Source organism: Phyllobates terribilis, unplaced genomic scaffold (assembly GCF_046119375.1).
Source record: "Phyllobates terribilis strain yellow unplaced genomic scaffold, ASM4611937v1 Scaffold_12__6_contigs__length_324123572, whole genome shotgun sequence".
NCBI classification, from domain to species: Eukaryota; Metazoa; Chordata; class Amphibia; order Anura; family Dendrobatidae; genus Phyllobates; species Phyllobates terribilis.
Genome location: NW_027362772.1, coordinates 148,646,086 through 148,673,801, shown reverse-complemented (window position 1 = coordinate 148,673,801; position 27,716 = coordinate 148,646,086). Strand labels below are relative to the sequence as shown.

General features: G+C 42.0%; 1 protein-coding gene across 11 annotated transcripts in view; it reads right to left on the bottom strand.

Annotated features, from left to right (window-relative positions):
• Nucleotides 1–27,716, bottom strand: part of PTPRH (protein tyrosine phosphatase receptor type H) — a 243,491-nt gene that overhangs the window by 14,791 nt on the left and 200,984 nt on the right. For all 11 annotated transcript variants that reach the window (XM_073656350.1, XM_073656354.1, XM_073656351.1 and 8 more), the window contains 12 exons: nucleotides 27,359–27,619; nucleotides 26,977–27,252; nucleotides 25,053–25,370; nucleotides 20,032–20,292; nucleotides 19,872–19,956; nucleotides 18,057–18,107; nucleotides 17,109–17,196; nucleotides 12,519–12,609; nucleotides 10,448–10,524; nucleotides 10,125–10,259; nucleotides 8,740–8,862; nucleotides 6,801–6,961 (listed from right to left, as the gene is read on the bottom strand). In XM_073656350.1, coding sequence (XP_073512451.1) covers nucleotides 6,801–6,961; nucleotides 8,740–8,862; nucleotides 10,125–10,259; nucleotides 10,448–10,524; nucleotides 12,519–12,609; nucleotides 17,109–17,196; nucleotides 18,057–18,107; nucleotides 19,872–19,956; nucleotides 20,032–20,292; nucleotides 25,053–25,370; nucleotides 26,977–27,252; nucleotides 27,359–27,619 — 1,927 coding nt within the window. The remainder of the gene's footprint in view (nucleotides 1–6,800; nucleotides 6,962–8,739; nucleotides 8,863–10,124; nucleotides 10,260–10,447; nucleotides 10,525–12,518; nucleotides 12,610–17,108; nucleotides 17,197–18,056; nucleotides 18,108–19,871; nucleotides 19,957–20,031; nucleotides 20,293–25,052; nucleotides 25,371–26,976; nucleotides 27,253–27,358; nucleotides 27,620–27,716) is intronic.

Here is a 27,716-nt window from a genome sequence, read left to right as displayed (position 1 = left end):
TGGGCCAAACATTACATGAAGACTGATTTCAAAACTGTTTTGTTCACGGATGAGTGCCGTGCAGCGCTCGATGGTCCAGATGGATGGAGTGGAGGATGGCTGGTTGATGGACACCCCACGCAAACACGGCTACAGCGCCAACAAGGAGGAGGTGGAGTAATGTTTTGGGCTGGAATCATGGGGAGAGAGATTGTCGGCCCCTTTAGGATCCCTGAAGGCGCTAAAGATGAACTCCATAATGTATGTGGATTTTCTCAAACAGCACTTCCTGCCATGGTTCAAGAAGAAGAACCGTGTATTTCACAGCAAGATCATTTTTCTGCATGATAATGCACCATCTCATGCTGCACATAAAACATCTGCATCTCTGGCTGATATGGGCATAAAAGGGGACAAACTTATGGTGTGACCCCCATGCTCCCCTGACCTCTACCCCATTCAGAACCTTTGGAGCATCATTAAAAGGAGTGTCTATGATGGCGGGAGGCAGTTCACATCTAAGCAACAGCTCTGGGAGGGTATTCTGTCCTCATGCAAAACAATTGAAGCAGAAACCATCCAAAACCTGACAAATTCAATGGACGAGAGAGTTCAGAAGCTCCTTTCGAACAAGGGGTCCTATGTGAAAATGTAACATCACCTAGAATAAAGTTTTGAGTTGAAAACTGTTTGATTTCAGTTTCTAACCTGCTAATGCTTATAATTTCAAAAATGACCATTTTTTTGGTCTTTATTAAAATGAAAAGGTTGATCGAAAAGTTTGGGGGATCTAAGAGTGTGGCAACCCAGTAGTCATGATTACTTCGAATTCTGACAATATGAGGGTCATGCTGCAGGAAGGCACTTATGTGCCTTGCGCATCTCGGAGCCCCAAAATTATTTTCCGGGCTAGATGCAGCTAAAAATTATTTTTAATTTTAAATCTGGTGAAGCTTTAGTATAGATGGCCTAATAGGATCAGTGCTGCACACTGCTACAAAGCCCAAATTATTTTCCAGTCAAGATACAGATAAACATGATTAGTAATTTGAAAGCTTAAAACGGTTGGTAGGGTGATTTTAACCAATCATCAAGCTTTTACTCTCCCCAGGATGACACAGGGGTAGAAAAGTCGTTTCGGATCCATGATTTGTTCATCTTTATGAACGTGAGTCTGTCTACATTATCAGTGGAGAGCCGCGTGCGCTTATCTGTCAGCACACCACCAGCAGCGCTGAACACACGTTCAGACAGAACGCTGGCTGCGGGGCATGACAAGATCTCCAAGGCGTAAGTGGCTAGCTCCGGCCATTTATCCAGATTGGAAGCCCAAAAAGAGCAAGGGTCCAGTGACACAGTCGTGGCTTCAATGTTTACTTGGAGATACTCCTGTACCATCGTCTCTAGGCGTTGACTATGTGTCAGACTTCTTGTCTCCTGTGGCCTTGCAAAGGATGGGCTAAAAAAGTGGTGAAATGATTCCGCAAAATTGATGTTACCAGCAGATACTGTGGTTCTGTCACGGTTTGAGTGCTGAACACTTGACGGTCCCACGGTTGGCAAGTTGGAACTGTGAGATTCACTACGTGCACCACTGGTATTTTGTGGAAAAGCACATGTAAGATTCTGCAACAGTCTCTGCTGATACTCCTGCATGCGTGCATCCCTTTCTATGGCAGGAATAATTTCTGCAAATTTACTTTTGTACCGGGGATCTAACAGTGTGGCAACCCAGTAGTCAGGATTATTTCTAATTCTCACAATTCGAGGGTCATGTTGCAGGTAGTGCAGCAAGAAGGCACTCATGTGTGTTGCGCATCCAGGAGCACCAAGTCCCTGTTGTGTTGGTGGCGAGGTAACAATCATGCTTCCTTCCTCTGTCCTCTCCCCCCAACCTCGCACAACAGAAATGTGATCAAGGTCTCCCTCATCTGATGAGTCTTCCATCAGTTCGTCCTCCACTTCTTCCTGGGCTCCTGCACCTTCCTCACTAGTTTGGCTGCTACCATGCGCCCTGGTAAAACCATCTCCCCCACCCTCACATGCCTGCCGCTTTGGTGCTGCCGACCGTCTGGACCTTGCAGATGTTAGCCCTTCCGCATACAACTCCTCCTCCTCTACTTCCTCCACCTCCTCTTGTGCCACCACCTGACTCCGAATTCTGTTTAACATGTGCTCCAGCATGTAAATCACCGGAATAGTCATGATAATGGCATCGTCAGCACTAAACATCTTCGTCGCCATTTCAAAACTGTGCAGAAGGGTGCATAGGTCCCTGATCTGAGACCACTCCTCCAGCGTGATTTGCCCCACCTCTGAATCTCGTTGGCCCAGGCTATACGTCAGAACGTATTGCACCAGGGCTTGTCGGTGCTGCCACAGTCGCTGCAACATGTGCAGAGTTGAATTCCACCGGGTAGGCACATCGCATTTTAGCCGGTGAAGTGGCAGGCCCAACGACTTCTGTAGAGATGTAAGTCGCTGAGCTGCGGGATGCGAACGGCGGAAGTGAGCACACAGCGACCGTGCCCTCTGCAGAAGGCCATCTAGTCTGGGATAGTGGGCTAAAAATTGCTGGACAACCAGGTTCAACACGTGAGCCATACAAGGCACGTGTGTGACATTGCCCCGGCGAAGGGCCGCACCCAGGTTTGCAGCATTGTCGCACACGGCCTTCCCTGGTTTCAGGTCCAGTGGAGACAACCATTCATGAAATTGGTTCTCCAGAGCTGACCACAACTCCTCAGCTGTGTGACTCACATTTCCCAGACATTTCAATGTAAAAACCGCCTGATGACGTTGAGCCCTACTGCCAGCATAGTAAGGAGGTGTGCAGGATCCCTTCTGCGCAGTTAGAAAGCTTGTGGCATGACCAGACAGGCTTTGGGTGCAGGTGGAAGACCGAGAGAAGGTTGAGGAGGCAGAAGCAGTGGTGGAAAAATGACATAAAGAGGATTGACGCACAACTCGTGGGGACGGCAAGACTTGGACAGCAGCCCCTTGTCCTGCTGTCACCATAGTTACCCAGTGCCCAGTCAGCGACATGTAACGCCCCTGTCCATGCCTACTCGTCCAAGTGTCTGTGGTGAAATGCACCCTGTCACACACAGAGTTTCTCAAAGAAGCGGTGATGTTGTGTGCGACATGCTGGTGGAGCGCAGGCACACCTTTCTTTGAGAAGTAGTGCCGACTGGGCATCTGGTACTGGGGCACTGCGACGGACATAAGGTCTCGAAAATCCTCTGTGTCCACCAGGCGGAAAGGCAGCATTTCTGTAGCCAAGAGCTTGCAGATGGTGAAATTCAACCTCTTAGCTTTCTCATGGCTAGGAGGAAATGGTCTTTTACTTGTCCACATCTGAGGGACCGAGGGCTGGCTATTGTGCTTAGACGGGGTTGATAAGGGTGTCCCCGGCAAACTGCCGGTCTGTGAGGAAGATGCAGGCGGACATGTTAGGTTGCCTTGATCCAAAGGTGGTGCTATCGATGTCGGACAGCGCTCAAGACCATCTGGTGTTACCACCTCCAAAGAAAATGATGACCTGCCAATCACGCTGGCTGTTGCGGGTAAAGAGGTGGCAGGTCTGCGCCCCAAAACAGGTGTGACTGCTGTCCCCCCAGTCACAGAGGATGAAGAGGCTGCGGATGCACAAGATATGGCAGACGGTGGTTGGCCCGGCCGGCTAGACCGCATTGTAGCACACTGAGCTTCCCACTGCAACTTATGCTTCATGTCCATGTGCCGGTTCATGCATGAAGTACTCAAACTATGTATTTTTTGGCCTCTACTTAGCTTTTGCTGACAAATGTTACAGATAACACGAGTTGGGTCATCTTTATCGATCTGAAAAAATGCCCAGGCTATGCAAGGCTTAGCACCCATGCGACCTGAAGAGCCACCATGACTTGTGGTGAGAAGCAGAGTTGTGTTTGAGGATGCAGTTGTTGACGTGCTTCCAGTACTACGTCTCTGTCCAGGAAGGCGCAACCTGACCTCGTCGTCACTAGCATCTTCCTCCACCTCCTCTGCTGACCTCATCTCTTGGCTGACTGTGGGTTGACAGTAAGTGGGATCTCCGACCTCATCATCATCACCCTGTGCGTTATCACACCCGTCGTCCTCAGAGCCAACCTGTTCCTGCCCTGACAAAAACCTAAAGTTGTCGCTCCAATCAGGTATTTGAGTCTTATCATCGTCTTCCTCATTGTCTCCACCAACAGGAGTTACAGTTTGGGAATGAGGGTCTACATTATGGTCAGAACCTTCTGCGTCTGGTCCTGGATCCGACTCATAAAGATTCTGGGCATCAGTGCAGATCATTTCCTCGTCTGGATTCACAGAAGCGCTGGAGTCGACCTCTGATTCCTAGGCTATAGTATGAGTAAACAGCTCTGCAGACTCAACCATCTGTTCTACCTCATACTCAGACGGGCAGCTGGAGATTTGGGAGCTGTGAGGAAGCAAGTGCGATTTGGGTGACACCTTTGAGGACTGGAGTATTTGTGATGTTGAAGTTGATGTGGAGGAGAGCCCACTTAAAGGAGCACTTGATATCCGTTGAAGCACCTGCTGTTTTTGTGCCTCATCTGGAATTTGTAGCGATTGACGTGGCCGTAAGAAAGGGATCTTATCACATTGTCCGCTAAAAGAAGTAGACATTTTAGTTTGGCTGGAAGATGGTCTTTCTTCTGCACCTACCCCACGTACACAACCTTTTTTCCCCTTCCCAACACGCCTATTCCCCTTTCCACCAGCAGCAGGCCTTTTTCCACTCATTTTGGTGGTTAACTAATTCACAACTCTGGAGTTGTTTGCACAAAAAAACAATGGATGGTAACCGAGCAGAGCTGAGTGGCCAAACTGTGGTATTAGGCCAAAACTATTGGCTGGGTTAGATGCAGAAAAAAAATATTTTTAATTTGCAACCTGATGTAGGTCAGTATAGATGGACTAATAGACCAAGTCCCACACACTGCTAGAAGCCCAAATATTTTTTCAGAGCTAGATGCAGAAAAAAATCATTTTTAATTTGCAACCTGATGGAGGTCAGTATAGATGGACTAACAGACCAAGTCCCACACACCGCTAGAAGCCCAAATATTTTTTCAGAGCTAGATGCAGAAAAAAATTATTTTTAATTTGCAACCTGATGGAGGTCAGTATAGATGGACTAATAGACCAAGTCCCACACACCGCTAGAAGCCCAAATATTTTTTCAGAGCTAGATGCAGAAAAAAATTATATTCAGTTTGCAACCTGATGGAGGTCAGTATAGATGGACTAATAGAATGATGCTATGCCCAAAAGATTTTACTTCACTAGGTGCAGTAAAAAAATTGGTATTCTATACACAGGTGGTATATCTTGCAACACAGATAGGCTACTCCACTGACTAACACACTCTGCAATAGGCCAAAAAGGATTAGCTTTGCTAGATTCAGCCAAATGCTGTGAAAAAAACTTGCACAGCACTGGCACAGACCTGCCTGGCAAAAACTGATAGGAACTCATGTAACCTAGTCCTGAAAAGGACTCCAATTACAATTAGTCTTTACTCCCACAACCTATCTATTTAAAAGCACAGACCTCCCTGATAAAAGTCGTAGGAAATGCTGTAACCTAGTCCTTAAAAGGACTGCAATCACAACTATTCCCTACTCCCAAGCTATCTGTATATTTGTGCGAAAATTGGCTTGAAATTAACAAGGTATAGCACACACAGCAACAGCGGTGCCGTCTAACACGCAGCTGCAGCAGTGAGAAAATGGTGGCGACGGGGAAAATGGCTTGGTCTTATAGGGCAAGGACATGTGACATACACTGCCAATCACACATGCCCTTGCTTGTGTGAAAAAAAGCACTTCGCTCCGTGTGCGCTGCTGATAGGCTGACAGATTGCACCTCCCCACTGCAAATGCGGGAAAGAGAAAAAAAAATGGAGATCTTCATTGTTCCTGCAGAGATCCATCCCCTGCCCCTCCCCCCGCCCCACTGTACACTCAAACTGCGTATTAACATTAATTTTCATCATTACTGAGAAAAAATCCAGTTATGATTTTGGTGCACGAACAGTTATCGAACATAACCTCGAACAGCCGAATTTTTCTCAAATTGTTCGTGTTCGCCGACCGGCTCGAACACCGCCCAAAACAGCTCGAATTTGAGATTGGCGAACAGTTCGAGTAGAACAATGCTCATCTCTAGTTTTGAGCACTTTGAGGGGAGCAGTAGTTTTTAGAATGATGTCACTTCTGGGTATTTTCTGTCATATAGTCACTTCAAATTTTATGTGGTCCTTAAAAAAATGGTTTTGTAATTTTTTTGTATTAAAAATTATAAATTGCTGATCAACCTTTTATCCCTTCTAATTTCTTAACAAAAAAAATTGCATTTCAAAAAGGATGCAAAGTAGACATGTGGGAAATGTTATTTATTAACTATTTTGTGTGACATATCTCTCTGGTTTAAGGGCATAAGAATTAAAAGTTTAATAATTGCAAAATTTTTGCCAAATTTCCAATATTTTCACAAAAAAACGCAAGTCATATTAAACAAATTTTACTGCTATCATGAAGTACAATGTGTCATGAAAAAACAATCTCAGAATCACTGGGATCCGTTGAAGGGTTCCAGAGTGAATACATAAAAATTGTAAAATTTGTCCAGGTCATGAAGATGAAAACTGGCTTGGAGGGTAAAGGCATTAACAACTGGGACTTTTTCTTTAAGTTTGGTATTTACTTGAAAGCATGTTTCCCCATTATGTAAAATGCTAAAAAAAAAAACTACTTAATACAACTTGCAATATACTTTCATCTTACCTGCAATGTATAACTGTTGGCCCATTGCTCCTGTGCTGGTCCATGTGCTCTCGCACAAGATTACGGAACTGGATGATGGATGTGGTGGACTCTGGCACCCCATGGTCAGGCCATGCAGTAAAATGAAAGTGGCGCAAATATTTTATGCCTGGCTCATTATCCTGCAAAAAGAAAAATATTCTATTATCACTCATAAAAAGTAAAAGTAAGTTAAAACTAAGTAAAAATTTGAATATAACACATACATTTAAAAAAATGTATGGATTTCCACATTATTTGTTTAACCTCTTCAGAACAAGACCTATTTTGGCTGTAAAAGGAAACTGTCAGCAGATGTTTGATATGGAATCAGAGCAGCATGATGTAGGCACAGAGATCACTTTCACCCGGCATCGCACTTTCAACCATATCGGCATCCTGGATGCCGATACAGTTGAAAGCAATGATGGAGGAGGGAGCGCCAGCTGATGCTCCCTCTCCCATCATTCCCCCTCTGCGTCTGACGTTTCAGTGCAGCATTACAATGCGCCTGCTGTACGAAGATGCGCAGAGGATCTGAAGACAACATGAAGAGACCGGAGCAGCAGGCGAATGGGCAGAGGTGAGTGTTTTTTTAATGTGATTCCATTATACTGTATGGAGGACTATGTGAGGCCCGTTACACAATATGGAGGACTATGTGGGGCCCATTACACTGTATGGAGGACTATGTGGGGCCCATTACGCTGTATGGAGGACTATGTGGGGCCCATTACACTGTATGGAGGACTATGTGGGGCCCATTACACTGTATGGAGGACTATGTGGGGCCCATTACACTGTATGGAGGACTATGTGGGGCCCATTACACTGTATGGAGGACTATGTGGGGCCCATTACACTGTATGGAGGACTATGTGGGGCCCATTACACTGTATGGAGGACTATGTGGGGCCCATTACACTGTATGGAGGACTATGTGGGGCCCATTACACTGTATAGAGGACTATGTGGGGCCCATTACACTGTATGGAGGACTATGTGGGGCCCATTACACTGTATGGAGGACTATGTGGGGCCCATTACACTGTATGGAGGACTATGTGGGGCCCATTACACTGTATGGAGGACTATGTGGGGCCCATTATACTGTATGGAGGACTATGTGGGGCCCATTATACTGTATGGAGGACTATGTGGGGCCCATTATACTGTATGGAGGACTATGTGGGGCCCACTATACTGTATGGAGCACTATGTGGGGCCCATTATACTGTGAGGAGGACTAGGTGAGGCCCATTACACTGTGTGGAGGGCTGTGTGGGGATTACAGTTGAAGAATCATACTGTAATGGGGTCACAATGCTTTGTCGGGTGGATTGAGGGAGCCGGTTGCTCTGTGCTCCATCTCAACAGTGACGCTGACACTGTTAACAGAATAGCAGACAATGTGGCCCACAGCCAGACCAGCCCATCAAGCATTTGCCAGAATTGCCAGATGACCAGTACAGCCCTGATAGGACTGTAGTACCATCAAAGAATTCTCTCGGTTATGTAGAATAAAAGAGGATGGTTTGGGGACTGATCTAATAGTATATGTAAGTATGATAATTTACAATACCAAGATCTGTTTTGGGTTAAGCATGTAACAAAGAAAAGGTGCATCCTCTACATAAAACAGAAGGAATGCTTTACTATAGGAGCAATGACACTAGAACTATTTGCCAGAGAAAGTGGTCATAGTAAATTAACTGAAAAAAAGTTTAAAAAAAAGAGTTGTGGATAACTTTCCTTTAAGTAATTAATTATATTACATATCATTGGTGCAAGATTTCTGGGGACTAGGAGATTTATATGGATTTTTTTCCACCAAGGTAATTGGCAACTATTTCATGTTTTTTGCTGTTGAACTTCTATATATTAGAGAAATTTAACATATTAACCAATGAGCAGCACATACCCGTCTGATGGAGAAATCTCGTGTTGTCCATTCTGGCAAATTGGTTTCTAATGTACAGGTGACTGCTATATCTCCATAAGTACACGGGGTATAATCCAGTGGCCAGTAGTGTTCACATTTTACCTGCAAAAGAAAAATAAATTGAAGAAATGAATGTGCAGCATGAAATTATAGCCAAATAGGAGAGTTAATTTGGGGAAAATCTACCTATTTACTAGTGATGAGCGAGCATGCTCGTTACTCGAGATTTATGGGCATGCTCGGGTGTTTCCCGAGTATCTTCAGCATGCTCGGGTGTTACGTTTGAGTTGCGCTGTTTGCATGATTTGCGACTATTTGACAGCTTTAATACATGTGAGGAATGCATATTTCTTAGGCATTCCTCACATGTATTAAAGCTGTCAAACAGTCGCAAATAATGCACACAGCACGACTAAACTATAACACCTGAGCACGCTGAAGATACTGGGGAAACACCTGAGCATGCCCATAAATCTCCAGTAACGAGCATGCTCGCTCATCACTACAAACTACATCTCCCAGCATGTCCTGCACTACTTTGTACAACAGGAAATGGACAGGAATTATTCGGGTGCAGAGGTTGTAGTCACATCTAGGTCCTGGTGACTTGTGGGGGACTACTGAATAGTATATTAACATTGGGGGCTCCAAGGACATGAAGCATTTTTGCACCTTACATAGTGGTGAATGCTCATAAAGTGTTGAAGCTTTGTATGGATTTTGCTCAGCCATAAAAATTTTGGACGAGGCCATACCTTTGACCATAGAAATTAAAAGTTTGCTAAATTAATTGAGGTTGCAAAAAGTATTGTTTATTGCACCAAGGTCTATTTTAAAGGCAATCGGTGACTACCTAATCTGAGAGCAGCATAATGTAGGGTCAGATATCCTGATTCCAGTGATGCGTCTCTTACTGGGCTGCTTGCTGTAGTTTTGATAAAATCCCTGTTTGATCACCAGTATATAATAGTCATCCTATTTATGAGCTTTGTATAACCCCGCCCCCACCACTGATTGGCAGCTTTCTATTTACACTTCATAGGCAGAAAGCTACCAATCAGTGGTGTGGGCGGGGTTATACAGAGCTCAGCATTCAGAAAACTAGGAGATCTGCAGCAAAATATGTGTTTTTATCAAAACCACAGCAAGCAGCTCATTAAGTGATACATCGTTGGAATCAGGGTCTCTGCCCCTACATTATGCTGCTCTCAGATCAGATAGCAAAAACCTAGTTAAAGATTACCTTTAAACCAATGGAATAAGAAATTCAATAATCTAATTTACTTACATGGCATGGCGCATTACATAAAGTAATAAGGGACGCAATACTTTGACTTTCTCTAGTTTCGGGACTAATAACCTACCCGACCATTCTCCATACAGTTGGTCAGCATTACTATTGTGTTGACTTGATGCTCCCAAACCATCCTCCAGAAATCAGTGGTGGTATTCGGTAAAGGACCTTGACTGGCTATGAATTCCTTGGTTGAATTATAACCCTGCAAATAAAGAAATGTTTTAAAGAATTTGCACAATTGATTGCATCATCTTATCACATTCCGAAGTCGGAAGGAAGATGCGTTGTGGAAAAATATGCGATAATATCACAGGGAACAACCGTGCTTTATCCCAAACAGATAAAACGATGATGACGATGGCTGAGAAATGCAAATAGCAGGACTCTTACCGGCATGTAGTTGGCATTGATGTAGTCAGAAGTGGATTCCCCGTTTACAACAGGCAGTTTAACTCTTGAATGGTCGTCTTAAAATAAAATTCAAATGATACAATCAGAAAAAAGGCGACTGTGGTTCACAACTTCTTACTGTTTCCACAGAGATAGTTATCGGCCCCGTCTCTTCTCTAAACGATCTCCAACTTTAAATAATTTTGCTTAAAAATTTGCCCTCAAGCCCATATTTTTAAGACTGCAAGTGGGGTTGTGTGAAGAGAGAACAAGATTTTTGCTTATACATCTTGATATTAATAAAACTTGAGCAAGGTTGTGCTGTTAGCTAATTGTTTACAAAGACTTTCAGCCATTTTGGAACATTTCCTTAATGTTATATCTTAGTATAGAGATAGTATGGCTATTATATTTGTTGTACTTTGCTGCCATCTACTGGCGGTTGATATAATACGTTGTTTATGTATTACCACTACTATTTTACCCATAATCCTTTCTGTCTGCAACTCCTCCTATCTTTTCCTCACTTCCTTCTTGTCTCAGTGCCATCTTGGACAACACATGCTACAGGACTGAGAAAGGATTCTGTCGTTTCTTGTAACCTGTTCTTCTAATATCAATTCTAACTCCTACCTCATCTTCATCCCTGATATCTCACCTCATCTCATCAAGGTACTATGAATAAAACCTGTTGACTTTTATAACTGCATCATCCTTCCGGACTATTATGTGCAGTTCATAAAGAATAGGAGCACAGGTTAGGGAGCAACGCTATCTGCCATTGCTTATACAGAGATCCGTGTTCACATCCCTCAGGCACATCTCACCGACGTACACCGGTGGCAGAATAAAAGGTTATCCCCCCCATTCCAAAATATAAAACCATAATGGCCAAGTTTTTTGATTGGTCTTGGCTGAGATTTTTTCCAGAACCTCCCCTTTTTTCAGACTATGCCTCTTCTATATCCGTTTTTACTCCCCATGAGTGTGTCTGGACGCAAAAACTTGGTCTAAAAGTTCATTTACACCTGCAGACCACAGCCACAAAAAGCCGCCAATTGGCCATTTAATGGCCTATTTACATGGGCCGACCAGAATTCTATACGCACAGGACAATCATTAATATGATGGTTCTGTGTGTAGAGAATATTATCGTTACTAGCAGCACATCCTTTCTTTACACCGAAAAATGTGCTGCCAATAATGATGTTTTTAATGCCGGCGTGAGCTATCCCAGAGGCGGATATATCATTGATGCAATCTTGGGCCTAGCGGTGAAGGGGCCACAACCATCTCCAAAGCAGGTGGAATTGTGCATTATGATGAGCTATTAGACTGCTATGGGTCCATAAACTACTCTTGCATAGGGGTTCTTTTCTGTCTGTGTCCGTCAGTGATGTATCCAAACACCCAACGCCCGTTTGTTGGGTGTTTGCCGGCATATTTACGAGTGCCAGTTCTTGGCGTTTTCATCAATTGCTCCTTCCAGATTATTGGTCTATGTAAATTAGTCTTAAATAGGATCTCTACTACCTGGACAACCCGTTTTTAACTATCTCAGTCTCCCGCGTAAAATAAATAATTAAAAAAACATATTTCACCTCCAGTTCCAGTGATATGGGCGCCGGGTGCCAAGCGAACCCTGCAGACAATCATCTCCTGCTATTGTGCACTCATTTCCTTCAGACGAACCTCAGACAAGTGGAAGTAGCGAGAGTGAAGTGGCCGCTATGAGGCTGTAGGGCTCTGACACCTGGCGTCCACGTCACTGGTACAGGAGGCAAATGTATTTTTATTTTATTTCATTTCAAGGGAGACTACTTTACTTAAAAAGGGTTTCTCCTGGTAGTAGACAACCCCTTCGAAACGTTGCACAGGCCTGAAATGTTTTGCCGTTGTATGCCACTGGAAAGTCAATAAATAGACATATTTTTTGCATTTTTGGAAAAAGTATGTGTTCAGTAATACTTCTATTATTTCTGTACTCCAAGGCAATAAGTTCATGAAATACTTCTAGACTAATGCGTACTCCCTGCTTACTATTCACTAGAAAGGCTGGCATTTTACTTACATGGTAGGACATTGGTAAAACGGTTCTTGACCTTGTTGTCTGGCAGATCAGCTGCTCTTCTTGACTGATTGATTCCAACCGAGTGGAGTGCCTAGTGGTACAGACATAAAAAATAGTGATGAGCGCATGTGCTCGTTACTTGAGTTTGCCTAGGGTGCTCGGATATGCACTGAGTATCGCGGGTGCTCGAGTGACATATTCGAGTCTTTGCGCCCGCATGTTTTGTGGCTGTTGGACAGTCACAAAACATGCAGGGCTTGATGAAGGGGCTAAAGCAGGTGCTAACGACATCGTAGATTTCTTCTCAAGTTTTCACCATTGTGCCATGAGGATTATTAACACAGTTCAATACATAAAACCTAGCAGACAGTAGGATGCGCCACAATCTCATTTTAAGGTAGAATCCCATTGGCTCTTCTCTACGGCAAGGAGATACACAGTCATAGTTCTTTCTATGCAAACATTTATAAGTAGGCCAAAAATGTAAAAAAGGACACCCCAACTAAAGGCGGTCTCCTCAGAATAAGTCTAGATACAAGTGCCTGTGGGAGCTGGAATAGGTCATACAATAGGTTTCCTTTTCGGGTATGCTCACACAACACCTTTTTCAGGTGGAAACTTATCAGAAAATGCTCAAAAGAATGAACATATGTATTGCTATGTAAAAACGATTTGCTGCTCATATAGTCAGGCTTTAAAACTTCTGTTAACCACTTAAAGTTTCTAAAAATGCCAAGCAGTGAAAAAAATGGCATGCCCAGTCTTCTGGCATTTTCCACTTGGAAGATGCTCTAAACTTTACAAGTCAATGGCAAAGCGGAAGAGATACCTGGATGTGTTTTTAAAGCGTTTTGTCATCATTTATGCTTAAAAAACAGATAGAATAATTCAAAGGAGTGAAAAAAAAAACTGTAAAAAAAAGAAAAAAAGTAACAAAAACCCTCCCAACCCAAAAAAAACGCAACACAACGCCTGCGCTCCACAGTGTGTCTGAAGGATGACAAGCTGGATGGCAGCGTTCTGCTACAATCCAGCCTGCTATCTCAATGCCATCCCAGCGTGGGAGAATTCTGCTGCTCAAGCGATGACGTCATTTGCCGGCACCGCATGCACAGGACAATTCTCCCACGCTGTCAGTGACGTGCATGAGGCGAGCTGAGTTCATTGGACATGAACTCGGCTCATCTGGATGCCGTCACAGCCAGACACTGAGGAGCTTCACTAAGGAGCTTCTCAGTGTCTGCAGCATGGCAAGCTGAATGGCAGCGTTCTGCTGCGGTCCAGCCTGTCATGTGAATGTAGCAGAGCTGAAGCTGTCCTGGGAACCATGGAAAGGTAAGGAAGAGGTTGGTTTATTATTTTACTTTTATTGTAGGAGATCATTGGCTTCAGCTGGAATGGGCGATACGGTAAGTAGAGTTTAATTTAGAACATTAAAGGAATGTGTGTTTATTTCAATTAACCCTCCGTCAGGGGCAATATGTTTCATAACGAGTTTAGGGGCATTGCGCCTGTCAAGCACAAGCTAGAAAATTGGCTTTATTTTCCTTTTTTTAAAATTTCAATGCTCTAAAAGTGATCAGTTACCTTAATAGGAATGTAATAAATGAGAATACACATAATCAGGTGGAAAAAAAAAGTTTACTAACCAGAAAAGTAACACTAACCAGACAAACCACTGAAAATAGAGAAATGAAACTAAGTGAGCTGCGCCTGTCAGATCAGTTGCCCCTGACGGAGGGTTAAAGGATTTTATTCTGGATGTTGGTGTTTTTGTTGATTTTTTTTTTAACTTTCACTATGGGTATAGTAATGGGGGTGTCTTATAGACGCCTCTCCCTTACTAACCTGGGCTTGATTCAGCTGGCATTATAAGCTGACATCAACCCCAGCCCTATTACCCCACTGCCACCGCTACAGGACAGTGGGAAGAGCGAGGCTAAGTGCCAGAATTGGCGCATCCTATGGATGCGCCATTTCTGGGGTGGCTGAGGGCTGGTGTTTCTAGCCTGTGAGGGGGCAAATATTCATGGCACCCTTCCGGGGCTATTAATATCAGCCCCCAGCGGTCTGCCTAGCCTTTGCTAGCTATTAAATAAGGGGGACCATACGTCATTTTTTATTGGGTCCCCCATTTTAATAGCTGGTAAAGGCTAGGTATTCAGCTGGGGGCTGATATTAGTAGCCTGGGAAGCTCCGTGGGTATTACCCCCTTCCCAGGCTTCAAACATCTGCCCCAGCCGTCTGCTTAACCTCCGCTAGAGACTAAAATTACAGGGGAACCCCAAGCCAATTTTTTTTGTTAATAAATCCTTTATTTTAACACTAAATGACAAGTACAGTAACCAACACTGTCACTGTACTTATTATACATGTGACTGACATGTTTCTATCTATCTAATCTATGTGTGATGCTCTATTCTTTCTGTTCTAAATTGTCGGGTACCGCTGCTGATAAATTGCCGGCCGGCTTTTTTAAAGAGACGGGTGCATGAAAATCGGAGGGCACTAGTGTGTTCCAAGTGCCCTGCTATGTTTTTCATGCACCCTCCTATATACCCTGCCTGTCTGCCTATATATTCTGCCTGTATTACAATTAATTGAGCACTGTTCCCATCGATTTGGGCAATTTTGTACGCTCCCCGCGAAGCACCAGGGAGTGGGGAGCGTACATCAGGGAGCCTTTTCACTGCCGGCTTCCCCGCCCAGGTCCTTCGCTCCCCGCTCACTGGTGTTTCGCTCCTCGCCCGGTCCTAACTTAGGATCAGGATGGGAGGAAGCGGGCGGAGCGGAGGATCGGGATTGGAGGCTGCGGGGAAGCGAGTATGGGGCTGAGTGATTGTTTAAAAGCTGGCGGCTTTTTACCGCCGGCTTTTAAACAATCATGCACCCATTTCAGCCTTCTCCTCAGCCCCCAGACTGTTTTATAGGCTCCAGCAGACACTTACTCGGCTTACTCGCTTTTCCCATTGACTTACATTGGACTCGTAACGAGTACCCGTGTATTGGGACCTACTCGTTACGAGTATAGCGATTTCGATTATTTCACTACTCGCTCATCCCTAGCCAGGGCCCACCGGAGGATTCTCCAGTTCTCTGGTGGGCCAGTCCAACCCTGTACACAGGCCATTCACTGCATCTAAGGTATAAAATGTAAACTTTTTTTGCCATATCATTGTGTTGCGTTATCTGCGTAAACTTGGCTATATCTGTACGTTTAATGGAGATGCATAATTTAATCAAACTTCCTACCAGTATTTGCCTTTATACAATATTTGACATTCCATGTCAATTTCAGATCTAACAAACTGTATTAATTTTTTTTTTATTATATCTTTAGAGCTGATCAGGTTTCGGTTATCTAAGATTTTGTTCACATATTGAGTACTTACAGAATTTTATCAGTGCATTTTTTCCTGTGTAAAATAATTCTGAATTTTACAGCATCAGCAAAATGAATGAGCTTTCTAAAATCACATGCACACGCTGCTTTTCAATTTTCTTGCGTATTTTAGCAGCAGTGCTGTTTTCAAAATTTGCAGCATGTCCGTTCTTTCAGCGTTTTTGCAGTGTTTTTATTCCATTCACTGAATGCTTTAAAACTGCAAGTAAAAATGTACCAAAATTTGTGTGTATTGTCGCTGCATTTTTCCTGCTAAGCGAGGCTTGCAAATACCTAATGTGTGCACATACCCTTATATAGTTCTTCAAATTCCCCTCATAGACATAAATTCTGGCTGTCTGAAGCCACCACTAGAGGGAGCTTGGAGCATGCTGTTCTTTCACACAGTCCAAGATATGTAGCAGTTCCCCCAGTGGTGGTTGACGGTAGTGACAAAATGTATGTGATGAATATCTAATTCCAGGTTGAAAAGCTTTCAATGTAGAAATCTGTCTTTGTTACATTTTCTTCTTCTCCAGGGAAGCAGATGACAGTACGCTTTGTATTTTCTGTTTTCCATGTTTGATATCCACAATACTCTTTGGTCAAATATGCTGGTTAAAGTTGTGTCCTCAACAACTCACACAAGCAAGAGCAGTTTTTTTTCCTTTATTCACTTTAATACTATGTTTTTATACATACTAGACATACAAAAGAAACTACAACCTTCTTTCCTGGGTTTTTTTTTTTACACATATTTCCACTGTTTAGATCCATTTATACAAATTAAAGGTGACCTTTCACTAGATTCTTTAATTTTTATTGAGTATCTACTCCAATTTGTGCGGCTTCACTGATTCAGAAACGGTTTTTCTTTTTCTTCTGTGCCCCTCCGTTCCAATGTTATACCCCTCTCAAATAAAGAAGCAAATTTTCACTTCAACAAACTGGGTGTATTCCACAGAATTTCTATGTGGGCGTGGCTTTGTTTTGATTGACCAGCATCGAAGGAGAAAAAGAAAAATGTTCTGTGGAACTCACCCACAGTTGGATGAAAAGAAAATTTGCACCATTATTACCAGGGGGAATAACTTTGGATTGGTGGGAAATAGAAGAAAAAGAAAAACTGTTCCAGAATCAATGGAACAGCGGCAATTGCAGGAGGTACTCTTTAAGTCATATAAATAATAAATTTGAAAGAACAATACCTGATACTCTTCTGCAAATCCAAAGTCACTGTCCGCATGGTTCTTTTCATAATGCTGCTTGAAGTTGTTTTTTGGAATAGTGTGATATCTAGAAAAAAATCCAGAACAAGATGAGAAGGAGGCTTGGAGGGTTGTACAGCTCCATAGCTGGGCAGTTTCGGCCTCCATTGACACCAGGAACCACTGATTGGCGGCAGTGCAGGGTGACATTGATGACCTGTCCTAAGGATAGGTCATTGGTGTTAAAGTAGTTGATAACCTCTTTAAGGACGACTTTTCTACTTGGAAAATGTAAGGTCTTCTTCCATGCTCCTCAGCTACATTATGAGGGTACTTGTTGGTAATTTCGGCAGCCGTACATATCATTGGAGAAGATTTGACAAAAGGAACATAAAAGGGAAAATGCTAAGGAGTCTACTTTATTGATGCAGACCCTATCGGTTATTCAAGAGAGCTCTAGGTTGGGTTGGCACCATCCTCCTAAGGTTTGTCAAAAGCTGCAGGCCCAACAGCTATTCCTAATGATCTCTCATACACATGTAGGATTGTTTCGGCCAAGTAGGCATGTATTTTTGAATAGGGGAGGGATGTAAGATGCCTACAGATACTTCTGGCTGCAGCTTCTCGCTCTTGAGAACAAAGCATTAGGTATGTTGAAATTCAACCCATTAGTTTTCCCCCTACAAATGCAGAAGGAACATCTGATACACATTAGGTCTGGCTGCCTTAGACTGATGTACAGTATGGCCACCTATACATTCACTTTAATAATAGTGCAAGCTATCGCCATAGGTATCACAGGATTTACAAATAAAGCAATACCGTTAAGAAAAGGGTTTTTAAAAAACAAACGATAAAACATTCTATAAGAAATGAGCAGCACCATATATGACCATATGATAAAAAAAAAGCAGAAATAAAGAACACAAATTGTATGCCTCTGCTTACTTTCTGGATTGGAGACCATGACCAGGAAAGCTTTCATGGCCACCCTTTGACCTAGGAAAAAAAGTAAAGTGTTAAAAATGTCATCTTTAACCCTTCAGGATGCCGCTATTATGGCCCCTAGGACACAGTATTTTTTTTTCCTTTATTCCTAGAGCCATAGAGATTTAATGTTTCATGCAACCTTTAGTTTTCTTTTGCAGCACAAGTTGTATTTTTTAATGGAGAACATGTAATATGATGAAAAACACATGATGTGATGAAAAAAAAAATCACAATTCTCCATTTTTTTTTCCTTCTTGTCACCAGCACCTAAGTCACAGTTTATCTTCATTCTATGGGTCAGTACAATTATTGTCATAGAAATTTGCATAATTTTTTATGTTTTCCCAATTTTTCACAATAACACACTTTAAAAACAAAATAATTTGTTTCGTGTCATGATGTTCTGTGAGCCATAACTTTTACAAATTCTGGCATCATTATTTATGGTGTCAATATACGGTTTAAATACCATGTTTTTGGGGGTTTTTTAAGCGGAGTTGCTACAGAGATACCAATTAAGCATGTTTTTTTATTGTTTTAATTCATAAGTAACAGGTAAGGGGAAAAAACTCTTTTTTACAATTATTTTTAATCATTTTAATATTTCAGCTATTTTTTTTATTTACTTTTTCTAAATCCCATTAGGAGACTTGAACATAGTTAAGCCTGATCACTCATATAATACACTGCACTACTACTGTATTGCAGTGTATTATGCATATCAACATGATACTGACAGGCATCCTATCATACCTATGATCTATTAGGAGCACAATGATGGCTGCCATGGGTCCATTGTTGGGCCGTTGGCTACCATGCCAATGTATTAGTACTTCCATATTTCCATTGCAGAAAAGCTGATAGAGGGAGGCAGCTCGATCAGTCTATATAACGACTTAGATGCCCCAGTACCTGTTGGCCTGGTATCTAAAGGATTATGTTGCAAGAATTGGGGAGAACAGGAACCCAACTATTGTATGCTTGTCTACTAGACATTCACTACTAGTTTCTCAAGTTCAGTCAAAATTCCTGCAAGATCAACAAGATGTATGTATAATTCATGAAAAGAGGATTATACACAATCATGACAAATATAAATGTCATGGATCAGGAAAGGGTTAAAGCAGATCTGTCACCAGATTTCACAATCCAACTTGTATACTGTATTAAATAGATCTCTAATACCAAATGAGACAAGTGCACTTACTTTAAAATCCATGTCAGAATGGCAGCATAATCCAGTTTCAATTTTTTAACTTAATCTCTGCTCACCTAGCTTGTATTGACAGCTCCTCAGTGTTCCTCCTCCCTGCTGAGGTCTCACACTGCTCAGTACAAGCTGCAGCTGACAGTCAGGCTGGGTTGGTAGTGTTGAAAACACTTATGAGCTCTCTCTCTCTGTAGCTAATAAGATTACACAGCCATTCTGATATGGATTTACATAGTAAGTACATTAGTCTCATATAGTCTATGACAGTTATGTAATAAAATCTTTGCATTCAATTTGTACTGTGGAATTTGGTGACAAACCCCTTTAAGGATTTTCCAATAGTTTATAATAATGTCCTATATTTCAGTATTCTTTGGATCGAAATCAGCAATCAATGAAACAGTATTAGATGTATCTAAAGTTTTTATATTGGCGTTAGGAAATCAGCCAAATTCCTTTTTGTTTTTATATTTTTTTTGGAGGAAGGGGGAGGTATGTAATACCCCCAGTCCTGAAATAATGAAAACATTTATGAAATAAATAAATATAAAACAATATCTCACCTTCTCTTCTTCAGAACAAAGAAAGCGATGACTGCGATGAGGAGAAGGAATAATAGGACGCCGAATATTGATCCAACAATGACTCCTGACGAAAAAGAAAGATTTTGTCAATGAACCATCCATGCAACCTTCAGGACAATGGAGTACCTGGACGATTTACCTGTATTGTCAGTCGCGCAGTTTATCACTCCTGAGATGGTAGTCTTGTAGGTAGCCACAGTCTTCACACTAATTTTATAACTGGCGGCAGGTTGAAGATTGGATATTACGATATTATCCGGGCATTTGAAAATAGTACTTCTGCTGGCACTGTTCACCAACACCTCAAATGAAGAATAATTCCCAACAGGACATTCAAACATAACTTTTATCTGGTACGCATCCACCTTAGAACACCCGAGGCTACCGACGGGGTCAGGGTCTGAAAAAGGGGAAAAGTTCAATTAGCCAAGCATTGAGATCTCCATGTTTGTGCTACAGATTATATTTGTAATAGACGTACCAAAACTAGATTCAAACGGTATATATAAAGGGATTTTCAATCACCATTTTGTAAAGCTCATGTACAGTGATCAGCATAAATGAGTACACCCCCTTTAAAAAGTATGATATTAATCACCATCTCACTGAACACAAGAACAATTTCCAAAATTTTGGAGTTTCATAGAACTTTTTTTAACCCATGACATCAAAGTGAGGTTAATAATATAACTTTCACTACAAAATCTTCAGTTTTACTGTCACAGGTGTGTCAGATGTAACAGACAGTCACTCTGCATCTGGCTGCTGAAGGTCTCTGCGTTTGGCATTGCAGACACCTTCTTAATCCTTCTGACCTTTGGACCCAGCGGAAACCTCCTTCCTGCTCTGATTGACACACAGTGGTCTGGGAGTTTATAAACTCTCAGTCTGCTTCAGGGAGTCACTGGTGATATTCTCATTTTCCCTTGTGAAGGCTTGAAGCTGTAGTAGCTGGCTAGCTTCCTCTATGGTGCCCTTGGAGGACGTTTGGTGTTATCTCTCTGGTGCCTGCTCAAGCTAAGTTTCCCCCCCTTTGTTTGTCTCCCTTGTTGTATTTAGTTTACAGTGGGGACTGATCAGTGCTCACCCCCCTCCCTATCTAGGGCCTAGCTCTAGTGATATACAGAGCTTAGGTTTCCTGCTCGGCGATTGGTGTGGAACAACTATAGGGACGGTAGGGTAGGCAGAGTGTTATTAGATTTGCCTAGGGGTTCCAATCCCCTTTCCCTAGTGTCTGAGCCTCCTTCCCCTCATCCCTTCGTGTTGCACTAAGTCTTTCTCACACTACGCGTGATATTTACTCAAATTAGTTCATGCGAAAATGAATACACCTGCATCAAAAAATAATACACCTAGTATTTTACATGACCTTTATGATATTTAAGGACAGCACCAAGTCTTCTAGGTATGGAATGTTGCTGACATATTGCAACATCTATCTTTTTCCATTCTTCAAAAACGACCTCTTTTAGAGGCTGGATGTAGAGTGATGCTCAACTTGTCTCTTCAGAATTCTCCTTAAGTGTTCGATTGGGTTTAGATCAGGAGACATTTGTCCACTGAATCTTTTTCACCCAGTTCTTCATTAGAAATGCAACGAGTCTTAAATGTGTGTTTTGGATCATTGTTATATTGGAAAAGTGCACGTCTATCAAGGGCATGAAGTGATGATAGCATCATCTTTTTCATTATAGAGCAGTACATGTGTGAATTCATGATTCCATCAATGGGATGTAGCTCCAGACACCAGCAGCGCTCATGCAGTCCTTCGTAAGGACACTGCCACCACCATGTTTACTGTAGGCACCATGCATTTTTGTTTTAAAGCCTCACCTTTGCAAAGCCATAATTTTTAAGCCATCAGTTCCAAAAACATTTATCTTATTTCTCATTATGCCAGAGTGTAGAGTCTCAGTAGTATTCATATTTTATAGCATGGGTCCCAGAAAATTGTAGGTTGGCTTTTTTGTGCTTTGGCTTTTGGAGGGGCCTCCTTCATGGATGACATCCATGCATGCCATTCCTCTGTGATGCCATATTGTGTCGTGGAAAACACTCACCCCCTGTTTGGCTTTCTACTTCTTTAGCTAACTGCAGTAAAATTGCATATCAGTTTTCTCCAACCCTTCTCACCAGAAGACACTCCTGTTTAGCTTTTAACTTCGGTGGTCACCTGGACGTCTCGGTGAGATGGTTGCAGTTCTAGCTTTGTTAAATTTTTGTAATCACTTTTGCTACAGTAGTCTGACTGGTAAGTAAATCTTTGCTGATATTCTTGTAGCCTTCACCTTTTTTGTGTAAAGAAATTATTTTTTTTCTCAGGTCTTTTGACATTTCTGACAGCATGAAACGGGCAGGAGTTTTCTTTGTTAGGTAATGCTCTTTTATAGTGAACTGTCTGCTGGACACCAGAGAATGACTTATCTGTTGTTGAATTCTTGTTGATTAAAATTTTGTAGTCTAAATTTTAGCTTTACTCCTAAGACATTCATTTGGGTGTACCCATTTTCACATGGTCTCGAAAGCTTTTGTTAGGAAAATTAGTTTTTTATGTCTGCAAAATAACAAATCTTGTTTGCAATCACATTTGGCTCACATTTGTGGGAGTATTTTGAAATACACTGCAGAAAAAAATAAAGGGAACACTGAAATAACACATCCTAGATCTGAATGAATGAAATATTCTCATTGAATACTTTGTTCTGTACAAAGTTGAATGTGAATGTACTGACATCAAAATCACACAAAAATCATCAATGGAAATCAAATTTATTAACCAATGGAGGCCTGGATTTGGAGTCACCCCCAAAATTAAAATGGAAAAACACACTACAGGCTGATCCAACTTTGATGCAATGTCCTTAAAACAAGTCAAAATGAGGCTCAGTAATGTGTGTGTCCTCCACGTGCCTGTATGACCTCCCTACAACGCCCGGGCATGCTCCTGATGAGGTTGTGGATGGTCTCCTGTGGGATCTCCTCCCAGACCTGGACGAAAGCATCCGCCAACTCCTGGACAGTCTGTGGTGCAACGTGACGTTGGTGGATGGAGCGTGACTTGATGTCCCAGATGTGCTCAATCGGATTCAGGTCTGGGGAACGGGGGCGGGCCAGTCCATAGCTTCAATGCCTTCATCTTGCAGGAACTGCTGACATACTCCAGCCACATGAGGTCTGGCATTGTCCTGCATTAGGAGGAACCCAGGGCCAACCGCAACAGCATATGATCTCACAAGGGGTCTGAGGATCTCATCTCGGTATCTAAGGCAGTCGGGCTACCTCTGGTGAGCACATGGAGGGCTGTGCGGCCCTCCAAAGAAATGCCACCCCACACCATTACTGACACACTGCCAAATCGGTCATGCTGAAGGATGTTGCAGGCAGCAGATCGCTCTCCACGGCGTCTTCAGACTCTGTCACGTCTGTCACATGTGCTCAGTGTGAACCTGCTTTCATTTGTGAAGAGCACAGGGCGCCAGTGGCGGCATTTGCCACAGAACACCAGGATTGGCAAAGTCAAGCGTCCTGCACGCTGTTGGGCTGTGAGCACAACCCTCAACTTTGGACGTCTGGCCTTCATACCACCCTCACGGAGTCTGTTTCTAACCGTTTGTGCAGACACATGCACATTTGTGGCCAGCTGGAGGTCATTTTGCAGGGCTCTGGCAGTGCTCCTCCTGTTCCTACTTGCACAAAGGAGGAGGTAACGGTCCTGTTGCTGGGTTGTTGCTCCCTTCACATCTCCTGGTATCTGCTCCATGCTATAGACCCTTTGCTGACAAACACAGCTACCCTTCTTGCCACAGCTCGCACTGATGTGCCATCCTGGATGAACTGCACTACCCGAGCAACTTCTGTGGGTTGTACTGTATGATACCGCCTTATGCTACTGTACCTCTAGGAGTGGCAAAATGAAAAAGTGACCAAAACAACAGCCAAAAAGGATGATAACAGAGAAATGGTCTGTGGTCACCACCTGCAGAACCACTCCTTTATAGGGGGTATCTTGCTAATTGCCTATCATTTCTACCAGTTGTCTGTTCTATTTGCACAACAGCAGGAGAAATTGATTCACAATCAGTGTTGCTTCATAACTGGATAGGTAGATTTCACAGAAGTGTTATTGACTTGGAGTTACATTGTGTTGTTTAAATGTTCCCTTTATTTTTTGAGCAGTGTATATTATCAGAAAGAAAATGTTAATTCTTAAAGGGAACTAAAAGGTGTGGGGTGTACTCATTTATGCCGAGCACTGTATATGTCCATAGAACATCATCCCACTCCTAAAACAAATTGAAAAAAAAGAAACACATTTCAACTTAAAATGACTGTTTTGTTCACATAGTTTTCTTGAAATGAAACGGAGCAAGGGAGACAAGTCATTGAGGGAACCTGTCAATCAACGTCCAGAGGCTGCTGGCCACTGACGGTAAAGTACAGCACACTGAAACATGTAGTACCCACCAAGCTGCGCTTGAGCATGATCCTTCAAGAATAGATTTCTAAAAAATGGCTGAACTAAATTAAACTAGTAAATGATAAATGTAATAAGCAGTAAAATGTCTTTACACTCATACCATTAGTTAGGGGTTGAATATCCTGCTTACAAGTCCTCATTAGGGTTAGATTTATCATTCATTTTTTTAAGTCCCTTTTCTTTTTTAATCTTTTAGCATTCAGTCACGTTTTTTGAGCAAAATTTTTCAAAATGAATTTTGTGAAAAATGCTCATTAGTTTTGCCTTAACCAACATATTAGCACAAAAACTAGCACGTTTTGCTAGATGCCATAGAATTTTCACCAAAATAAGTGGCATATATAAAATTACTCCATTGGGTGGGGGTATAGAGTACATTTGCGCCAAATTGTGCCTTGTTAAAAAGTCACAATTGCTGACTCCTCTGAAAACATCTGAAAAATAAAGCTCCCACACAATGGCGAACATCTATAAAATAGGCTTTAATAAAAAGGCACAAATTAAAAGAAGAATAAGGTGCAAATGAAAAATGAGTGAAAAACACCAAAAACTGAAGAAGAAAAAAAAAAGGGGGGCAAATCTAATAATAAATCGGCAAATATTCTACGGGTGCATTTAGCTTATAGGCTAGTTGAGGCTACTTTGGGACTTTCAGATCTATTAATCAGCGGCATCTTATTTACCTGTTTCGACCTTGATGAAGCTTGGCGTGCTGTAGGATGTGATGCTGTTATCCGCTCTGGACGCACGGTTAGTGGTTACGGGTTTCAGAATCCGAGAATAACTTTCAACAGTGATGTTATAAACGTTTCCAGGGTCCAGATTATTCACAACATATTTTTCTTCACTGGTTTCGTTTTCCGTTTTTCTATCTCCGTTTGCATAGACCGTGACCCGATAACCTGACACAAGACTATCAGGAGTATTAGGGTTCTTCCACGTTAGTGTGACGCTGGTGTTGCTTACGGTACCAACAGTTAAGTCCTGTGTAGTAACTGACTCTGAAAGAAAAAGAAATCATATAAGGCAGGGGGTCCCCAACCTGTAGCTCGAGAGCCACATGCTATAGATCAGAGGGAGCCAAGAAGATTGATATATAATTTTGTGAAAAAAGATTCAGTATAACCTGCGCTTTAATCCTTTAATTTGCTGCTCTTTCTGGGGCTTTCTGTCCAGTGGGCGGTCCCATCAGTGACTGACCGCTTTCTTTGTAGAAGAGTGCATACAGTGATGGCTGTCAGTCACTGATAGGACCGCCCAAAACCCCAGAAAGAGCAGAGGTTTAAATGAGTAAAACACAGATTATGCTAAATCTTTTCTCACAAAATTATATATCAATCTACTCAGCTCCCCCTGCTCTAACATGATGCCTGAAGATTGGACTGAATTTTCATAGTGACAGGTTCCCTTTAAAAGGGAACACATCTACTGTATTTAGTTGGTTTTAGGAGATCACAGGCACATTTTAGTTTCTTTATAAAAGACACTATACCCAGATCCCCTACTCAACTAAAGTAAGAACATCATGATAATCTGTGGTATTGAATCAAGGGAGGGTATTGTGGACTTTTGCACATCTTAATTTGATGACACATTGGCATTAAAAGGGAGTTTAAAAATAACGAAAAGCAATGTATGTTTTGGGTTTTTTTAATTAAAGGGATCTGTTGGCTCTTTTGACATGAACTCTGTGTTGTACAATTCCCCAATTATTCTTCCTGGCAATGTATGAACAAATTGATAACTGGGCCTCATCATTTCCCTTGTCACATGTGTCTCACATTGGAAACCCTAATTGGACATGTCAGATTGTTTAGGGATACGCTCTATGTACAAGAGGAATAGTAAGACCCAGATTAGAATATATTCATATTTTCCAGGAAGAATAACAAATGATACAATGCAAGAGAAGATTCTTCATCACCGTATTTAATAGGGAATGAAAAGATTTAACAAACCACCTTTAAATGGCGCTAAGGAAATCTTTATCATCAAAGAGGTCTATGAGCAAAGAAATAGCGCCACACATTGTCCATTAGCAGTTTCTGGTACTGCAGCTCAGTTGCATTCAAGAGTATGGGGATAAGCTGTGATACCGTACAAAGCCTACAGACAAGCCTGGCACCATTTCCTAACAAAAAATCAAACCCCTTTTTAAAATACTTTTAAATAGAACCTAACACCAGAGCAAAACTGACCAATGTTTGCTCTCATATCATTCTTGCTGCTTCATTGAGTATTTTGTGGGTTTTTTTTGTTTTTTTAATATCCCCCATATGTATCCAGAGATATGGAGGTTTTTATTTAATGCTAGCTTTGTGGTGTTTCCGAGGGGGCGTGGCTCACAGGGTAATTATGCAGAGCAGCCTAAAGACACGCCCCAGAGGATCCTATGAGCCACGCCTCCCTGTAAAGCTCATTAACATTTGAAGCAAATAAAAAGGCCCATATCTCTGTAACCGTACACTAGATTTAAATAAAACAACAAACTAAATGCTCAGAGGAACAGTAGGAATAAAATGAGAACAAAAACTGGACACTTATGATCTGGTGACAGATCCCCTTTAAGGAGCTAAACCTTTAAGTGAATAGAAGAAGTAATCTTACTGGTCGCAGTGAATATTTGCGCATTAACACTTTGAGTATTTTGGATCACAGATGTGACAATTATATTGTAAAGATGACCCGGGAGCAGATTCTGGATACTGAAATGTGAGCCCTTAGTAGAATCACTAGTTGTTTCCTTCTGTGAGGCTGTTGTATCTTGCCACGTCACATGGTAGGTATACAAGTTTACATTAACGTCTTCTGGCTGCGTCCAGGTAATGTATATTTCAGAGATATTAACTGCATTGCCTTGAAGATTGTTTGGAGCATTGGGTGCTGAAAAAAAAAAAGACAAAAATAATTTTAGGTCTAAATGCTTTTAAATATGTTCTAGATTAATAGTGGAATTACTTTCCTTCTTTAAGTGATTACAAGGACTTACGTGTTGTGCAACTTATACTGGGATATTTGTTGCTCTTGACGCCATTTATGGTGACAGTGTAGATGGTAAAGCTGTAGGTTTGTCCTGCTGCCAGGTTCGTCACTTGCAATGAATCGTTGGAGGTTTGTAGTTGGATGCTGTCATTCATCACCACAATGTACTTATACGTCCCCTTATTAATATCATTGGGGAAAGTCCAGGTAAGACTTACAGAATTATTTGATTTGCCAGAAAAATTAAATGTTGGCACTGTGGATGGCACTAAAAAGAGAGAAACAATATCATAATATACCGGGTTTATAAAATTGGATTTTTAATTCCATTTTTATTTCTTAACGCCCTCCCATCACAGACAATT